The sequence below is a fragment of the Ornithodoros turicata genome, chromosome 7 (genome assembly GCF_037126465.1).
Source record: "Ornithodoros turicata isolate Travis chromosome 7, ASM3712646v1, whole genome shotgun sequence".
Classification (NCBI taxonomy): Eukaryota; Metazoa; Arthropoda; class Arachnida; order Ixodida; family Argasidae; genus Ornithodoros; species Ornithodoros turicata.
The window spans coordinates 37,391,131-37,399,008 of record NC_088207.1 but is presented as its reverse complement, the minus strand read 5'-3'; the positions used below and the strand labels follow the sequence as shown (position 1 = coordinate 37,399,008).

General features: G+C 48.6%; 1 protein-coding gene across 1 annotated transcript; it reads right to left on the bottom strand.

Moving 5' to 3' along the window:
* Window positions 1-323: 323 nt before the first annotated feature.
* Window positions 324-2,841, bottom strand: LOC135399845 (uncharacterized). The gene has a single exon (XM_064631586.1). It carries the CDS (start codon window positions 2,600-2,602, stop codon window positions 1,058-1,060), a length of 1,545 nt encoding a protein of 514 aa, XP_064487656.1. The 5' UTR covers window positions 2,603-2,841; the 3' UTR covers window positions 324-1,057.
* Between the last annotated feature and the right edge of the window lie 5,037 nt (window positions 2,842-7,878).

The window sequence follows — 7,878 nt, the reverse complement described above, 5'->3', positions numbered from 1 at the left end:
CACTCCTCAAGTAACTGTTTAGCGTCGAAGAATAATCTATCCAGCGCACGCTCTACAAAGCCATTCAATATACATATTATAACCCGAGGAAAAAAGCCTGTGGTCATCCTTGAAGGAACCTGATTCCGCCAGGGACGACGCCATTCCTCAGCCTGTTACACATGCTCAGAATCCAGTTTATGCCCGCCACATATTAGAAAAGTTGTCCCCCTTCTGTCGCGAGTGATCATGAGGCGATAGATGTCGCAACATTGTGACCGTAAAGCTGATAAAAGCAGGCTACTTTTGGAGGCCGACATATTAAAAGGCCACTAACGAAGTCGGTCATAATAAACGTAAAAATTTATTCATGCATGCTACAGGTGCTCTATTCGATAGAGACGTTAAGGAGAAACACGCGCATAATCAACAAATATATTTTACCTGTAGAGCAGGTTCGTTCCCGTTACTGTGGTTAGACGTAACACCGAACTAATACAGAGTCATCTATACGAGTACTTCTAACAATGGCTTCTGGGGAATGAAAATGTTTCAGCACAAGAATGGCACAAACGCTTTCTTTTTTTCATTACCGTCCTTCGTGTAGTCCATACGTCATCACGCTGCCCGTCTTCCTGCTTCTCTTGCACGCCAGCACACACAACACACACACTCACGCATCCATGCGTGCACAGAATAACGTTATCCTCACGAACCACGGTAATAATAATCAAATCCACCGTAACTTGAGCATTCCTCGGATTCTCAGTGAAGTTCAAAGAAATCATCGAGCCGTGCGACGCTGCACACGCTTCGGGACTTCAAGCTCCATTAAAGATCTCTGTGCGCGGGAATCCTGAGGAGCGGTTCCTGAAGGAATAACGATCAAAGGACCATTAATCCACATTGTGGTAGTACAAGTGCTCTCGAACAGGGCACGGTTCGATGCATGTTGTGATGGGATAAACTTCAAGCACGATGCCTTGGCCTGTGTGTGCCTTGGCCTCTGGAATGCTTCCCATAATCGAAGAACTTGGCAGGTCTGTGTCGTCGCACCGCACAATGACAAGATTGGCTCTCATCTAGCGTGCCCCTTCGCTGACGGCTTTTTTCTTATAAAATTCGAGTCCGGTGTCATGGACCTGTGGTGGCCGTTATATCCGTTAGTGTCTCTGAGGTCAAGGTCACTGACCATTTGAGCAAGCTCGCGGTCCTTCTTGTTCAAGGCACTGGGTCCGGCCTCACCATTAGTCATGGGTGAAGCATCACCACCGTTCAGGAAATGAAGGTTAGCTAAACTGTTCGACCGCGAACGGTGCTCTTGCCTTATGGAATATGAAAAAGCCCGTTCATTCAGATGTCCTTTCTTCCTGTAAATTCCAGTGTTGAAGGGCGACCCGGATTCTGGATCTGAAGAGTCCTTCCTGTGCTCCTTCTTGGAAGACTGGTCCGGTTTGATCTTTTGAGGACGCGGAGCTGTTCCGTAATTTTGCATAAAGTACTGCTCATGAGGGTACATCCCGGGTTGATAGGACGAAGTTGGACTCATGGCTCGCACTGCAGGTATATAAGTTGGTTCTTCTGCGCTGTACAGCATTGGTCTCTCCGGTGGTCTCCTCATGCGCTCTGAATGGTGGACCATCATGGGAGGGGGCGGGTAGCCGTTGCCATATCCAGATATGACGCCAAGTCCGTTTTTTGAAGCAGTGCCCGATTTCTTTGACTTCTTCTTTGACTTCGCAGTACCCTTGTCATTAGATTTACTAGATGTCGGGGGAGGTAGCGGGGGCAGGGGTGGTGGAGGAGCTCTTGGCGGAGTAGTTAGCTGTCGAGGCCGCGAAGAGCGAGACATGCCTCCAGATGAGTGAACACTACGCAGCGTTCCTGTGTTATCCATGTAGACGACCTCACGTGGAGCTGGGCCAGTCCATACTTTGTAGTTTCCATCGTCGTCCTCAGTCTCCTCATCCAGCATAATTGAGCCTCCCTGTGTCGCTGAATTTCCGTTCTGGTGCTCCGTGTGGTTGTGCCTCCAAGCTTCCACCTTCTGCACCGTATCCAAGCCCATTACAGATTGCGCTCTCCTTGGTGGTCCCTCGAGACAATATGGGTTCTCATCTAATTGCTTGGCGTAGGTGCAGTCCGCGTACGCGTGGAAGCAACAGCGCACCAGGGCATTCGCCGCAGCTTCCCTCTTGCATATGAAGACATGACACTCCAGAACTTTTATTCCAATGGTCCGGCGTAGGATACAGGCGAACAACGGAGGCTGTAGAGGTCCCGCGTGCCTGGCAAAAGGACTATCCAGTGGCAGGAACTTTTCTACGTGTTCCGTTCCAGATGATCCGGGCACGATAACATGTCGCACAGCAGCGCAGTAATGGAGGGTCTCTATGGGAAAGAACCTGGTGTGTTGTCGACGTGACTCGTCCACATTTTCCAGGAGTATTCCATTGCTCCAGACGCTAAGCCACGAGTCGATACCGCGGGCAGCTACGGGGCCCTGTTCGGGATAGAGCTCCCGAAGGGGCTCTTGAATCCCTTGCAATCCATCCTTCGTGATATGAGGCACGGCAGAACCGAGGTACAGCACACGGCAACGACAGATCGGCGTCGTCGCCATCGTGTCTCTCACGACGAGCCTTCTCGGTCACAATCGACACAATAACAGAGCAACGAACCTCCAGGTAGCAGACGCTCCCGCTGTTCCATTCACCGGTACGGGTGCACACAAACGAACACAGACGCGTGGGGCATCAATACACACTCGAAAATTAGTATCTAGTCACATAAAAACTCTAAAGCTGCCAGCTCGACTTTCTTTACCGTCATGGGCGACCAACGCTGCGAAGTATGCGGGGAGAGGATAGTTGGCATCTTCGGTTGGATTCTGCGTTCCCATTGGAGGACGGGCTTCAGGTAAACCGGTTTGGGAGAGGGCACGTGCGAACACACGTACATGAGCAGTGGCACACCTCTCCCATGCTTTTCACCTCCACAGCACCCACGTTTTCTATGCAAGCGGAACATAATAATAATAAAAGAGACCTGTTCGAGGCGCTTTCCGCTTCCTCTCAGGAGGGAGCTCTGGAATGCGAGCGAGTACCGCAGGTGAGCGGCGAGGACAATTCGCATGGGCGTCTGTGGAAGTATCGCGTAGCTCTCTTCTTCCGTGCTTGCTCTGCAGCGGCGATGTCCCCCCCGTCCTGCATGCCTGGGCTAAAGAATGCAGATGATGACATATTTAGGACATCATTGATTGAACGGAAGACAGGTCATCAGCTAGTGCGGTAGCAACTGGGACCGATGCTGTCAAGAAGGCGGGTGTGTGTCAGGTGTCGTTAGTAATGATTTTAAGGTTTTGACGCGCTGATGTGTGTAGGACAAGCGCAGAGTGTGGATTCAATTTCACTCCTTGTTCCGCTGGTCTGAAGCCATCTTGCAAGAAGTTAGAGTCTCGCGCCTTGTATAGGAAATGCAGTGCGTCGCGTATTTTCTGCGTGCACAAGTTTTGTTTGGACGCACGTAAAGTATTGGGGAGAAATGCAGATTATTGCTTGCAGTGATGATCTGAGGTTGGTGTCAACGGGAAGTATTACAGCATTCTGAAGTTGTCCAAAAGCAAAGTTAGCAAGCGATACTCTTCAACTCAGTCTGATAAACACCGTTCAAGAGACCGCATAAAGTTTTCGTTATTTCGACGTCTTGGGTACCCTCGTTTCGCTTTACTTTTCCAGTTCATATTACTATAAGGAATGTGTATTGCTGGTCGAACGAGATACTGCAATATGAGTTTTTCTCTGAGATTCTCTCTGTGCACTTCTTCCGCCTGCGCGCTCAACACAAAGTGAAATGTGATTACGTATATGTTATCTGAACGCCGGACATTCAAGTAAGTGCCTCCGCTTGAAAGAACAAAATAGACGCGTGTATTTTCCATGTCCAGATGTGGTGCATTATCGTTTTGCCTTCGTCAACGCTTTGTGTTAATACCAATTTTCTTGCGCGAAATACTGAACACTTAGCATATGTGTTCTGCGAATGGCATTCTTATTCACAACGGAATAAAGTGGTGGGAAGTAACGGTCTGCACACACTCTGCAATGTATACATCTTACTCGCGGTCGATTAGCAGTGTCTTCTATTTATTTGAAAGCCATATTAGATACAACAAAAAAAAAAGATAGAGAACACAGATAGGGATTACGCAGTCTGGTGTGAAAAGTGCGAAGTAATCACAAAACTGACAAAACAGCAAAAGAATATGGAAGTCTGACAGCGGCTGGTGGCGGATGCTGAAGGGCCACCCATAGATGCCTTGACGACATACGGATCTATCGCCACTTCGTACCAGTGGACACTCGTCACGCCGGGCATTCTCTGCTGCGGTCAATGCAGCGACGTCCAATGTCCAGCTGGTAATAGGCCCCTTCAACTGCACTGGCCTCCCTCAGGAACGACATATCCGCATATCACGCAAGGCATCCTGGACGTTGCAGAAGCCGGATATCAATGCACAGCTTCCTTCTCTGCATCTAGGTCCAACATCGCGCGGTTGGTCAGTTGACCTTTCAGGATACAAAGAAAAAGTGGTTTTCAAATGCTGACCAACTCGAAATCTCTTTGAAATGCTGACTTTTTTATTGTATTGTATTTTATTTTTTCATTCGTCCATTCACCTCTACTTTGGGAATAGCCATGCGGTTACAGTGAGATAGGCATGCGTTGCACAATGGGGAAATTGGGCTTGTGCGTCTCCGAAAAAAAAAAAAAAGAACTGGAAAACTATCGCCTGCACCGCAGTCGGCACACAAGAAAGAGCAAGAAAGCCGCATCTGTGGAAGAAATAATTAGAGGTAGAGTCAAATACACAGCACTTTGGCTGTGCGATCGAGGTATGGATGAAGGTGAACCGCTCGAAGCTGAGTGAATGGGGGTCGCCTCGTCGCACGTGGACTATTGGCAACGCATGACGTACCACAACAGATATCTAGCATAGGTAGGTCGTGGTACCAGCACGCAGCATGGCGGCTCCACTCCTAGTAGCCAGAAGTCGAGCCAGAGCTACTTGGCACGAGAGACAAAGTGTACGCGCTCGCGCATCACGGACGGCTTTCCGTGCGCGGGCGTATGATTCGAGGACATACTGGAGTCCAGGACCTGGGCCTCGGAGGAGACTGGACTCCGACGTGTGATCGTGCTGGATGACTGGAAAATGCTTTTCGGAATTACTTTACCAGAGTTAAACATATTAATTTATATTTTATTCTTTGGCCCACCAAGAAGTCTCTGCGGGCGTTCATGTACTGACGCAGTCGACAATATAGTACCTCAAGTACTTCTTGTATTGCTACCTGGAGGGCATCAAGTGTTCCTATATTTGGCACCTAGAGCACCAGCATTGGCAAAGTCACCTAGAGACTCCAAGGTGAGGGAGACGCATTGAAACCAATGACCATTGAGCCAGCTCTGCATTGATGAAACACAGCCAGCCTTCTGGAGCCAGCAGACAGCGCACGAAAAGCCGCAGAACAGACTTCGGCGTCTGATCAGGATGGATGACTGGGAAGCGCTTTTCAGCAGGGTTTGATAAATTGGTCACGTGAACTAAATCGGTGTTTATTAGTTCTACGGACGTTGATTTACCACGAGTTTTCAATCGGGTTTTGCAAGAGGTTCTTGACACAGTAGTCGCAGGGTTGCCAGAAAAGTATGAATCGGATATAGGTAATATAGAAGTGCCTTGGTGCCATATCGCAGTCTTGAGGTGTCACAGCTCCAAAGGAAAATCGTGGGTGACACGGACTTTGCAGACAGCAATCTGTATAATGTCTCTTTCTTGCCGTCTGGCGTTGTTGCACCAGAATACCATGTATGCTTAAATGTACGAAGGCTAATGGGATGGGGGACGAGCATAGACTTATCACATCGGCGTTTATGGAAGTATTGACTAGGAACTCTCTTACAGCCAGCGTCTTCGCAAGCAATGATGACTGAGGAACCGAGTACGATTACACGAGTGTCTGTCTATAGGTACGTCTTCAGCGTTCAGTGGAGCGTGTTGCCGCTACAAACCACCGCAAGAAAGACGATGTCACACGCATTTGTAATGGTTTGTACCGCACGGTCAGGAAAAAAAAAAGGAGTCCATCAGTGCGACAACTAAGTCTGGCAAGAGAGGCCTTGGGGTACACGTCTTTGTTGAGGAAGGGACACGGCCGTCCCAACGTGGAAACGGGAAGCTTATGGTACCGTGGACCAGTAGCGTAGCCAGAAAAGTACTTCGGGAGGGGTCCTATGGAACCTTACATGAGTAAGGAGGATTCCCTCCTCCCCCCACTCCCACCCGACTACGCCACTCTTGTGTACCAGGAAAAAACTTTACTTGAAGCCTGTTTCCTCGCTGCTGAGGGCTATGTCCGTTTCATACAGGACATCGTCTAAACCAACAGCGTTTGGATAAACTGTCCTTTCAGACACACACACGAATTTTCATTCGTGCACGCGGTCGGTTTCGTTCTTTTCTCTCTTTTTCTGTCATTTTTTGGTTTATAAAGCTCTTCCGTGACATGCAGAAGGCATAGCCACCAAAGAACAGTGGTTTAGGGCCACAGTGTCATATAGTTGTCTCTCTCCTGATCTGCACGCCGGCGTAAACTAAAAAGGTTGAAATCGGAATAGCTGCTTGTACTGTTGATGTACCTTATTGACATGGGCGCCGTCACGTGGGGGGCAAGGGGGCCGTTGCCCCCGCCCGGCTTCCAGAAACAATAGGGTTTCTGGTTCGAGACAATGTAGTTGCGGGCGCTGTTGACGCACCCCCCCCCCCCCCCTCCGGGAGAAAATCCTGGCAGCGCTCCTGCTTATTGATGCTGCATGTTGTAACGCATACGTTTAACCTTTTGAGCATATATAATTAAAATAAAGACCAGTATATTCCTTTATACGCAGTGATCACTCAGTGTGCAAGAAGTTGAGTACCCCAAAGTATAGCTTGGAATAAAACGATTACTTGGAAATAGTTTTAAATTCAATCCTACACACTCAGCATTCTTTAATTAATAATTGGGTGTTTACGTCGCGAGACAACTGAGATCATGAGCGACGCCACAGCGGTCGGTCTGTGGATTGCTTTTGCCCACCTGAGGGTTCTTTAACGTGCGATGAAAGCTCATCACACGGCACCCCGTATTTAACGTCCCTCGCGGAAGACGGCGTGTCTAAGCATCTTGTACCCTCAGCATTCTTTTTTCCTTCATTTACCCGTCTTTTGTGTCTGCATTAACTTGCATTAAAAATACTACAGTGAAAGGAGGAACAGGAACTCCCGCGATTGAGACTGCGGGACTGCATGCACGCAGACAGTGCGGCAGCGGCCACCAGAGAGGTCACGTGCTTACGGGACCCAAGGGGAATGGTCGAAGCTCCTCTGACGTCATAGCTCGAACGGGAGGTGTGCCAAAGGGTATGTTCCTTCTTTACCACAAATGACACAGCCATAGTTATTGAGGAGTATAGAATAATTTAATTTAAATATATTTGAAGTCAAGGAATTGCCATTCGAATTTGAATTTCGTGTAGGAAGTAACTCCTTCAATTACACAGGTCGTAGAACACCTTTATGTTCAAAAAGCGCTAACTGAGACACGCGTGAACCTGCGAATATGTTGATGGAAATTCTCGATTGTTGTCATGTCTTATTTTCACTTGTTCGAGCATTGACTCACATCGAGCTCGTTGGGAAAAGCCTCAGTTCTTTCCTCCATTGGAGAATGATCGTTACTATTCAATTCCTCCTGTCGGTTCTCAGAGGTACTGCTGGTACTGCTGATACTGCGTAGCTACTACAGAGGGCGCGACCACAAGGAGGACGAATCCGAAACTGGACGCAGCTTCTAC

Bases quoted from the DNA above. Each gene is read 5' to 3' on its own strand.
- LOC135399845 (XM_064631586.1), bottom strand. From the start codon at position 2,602: ATGGCGACGACGCCGATCTGTCGTTGCCGTGTGCTGTACCTCGGTTCT.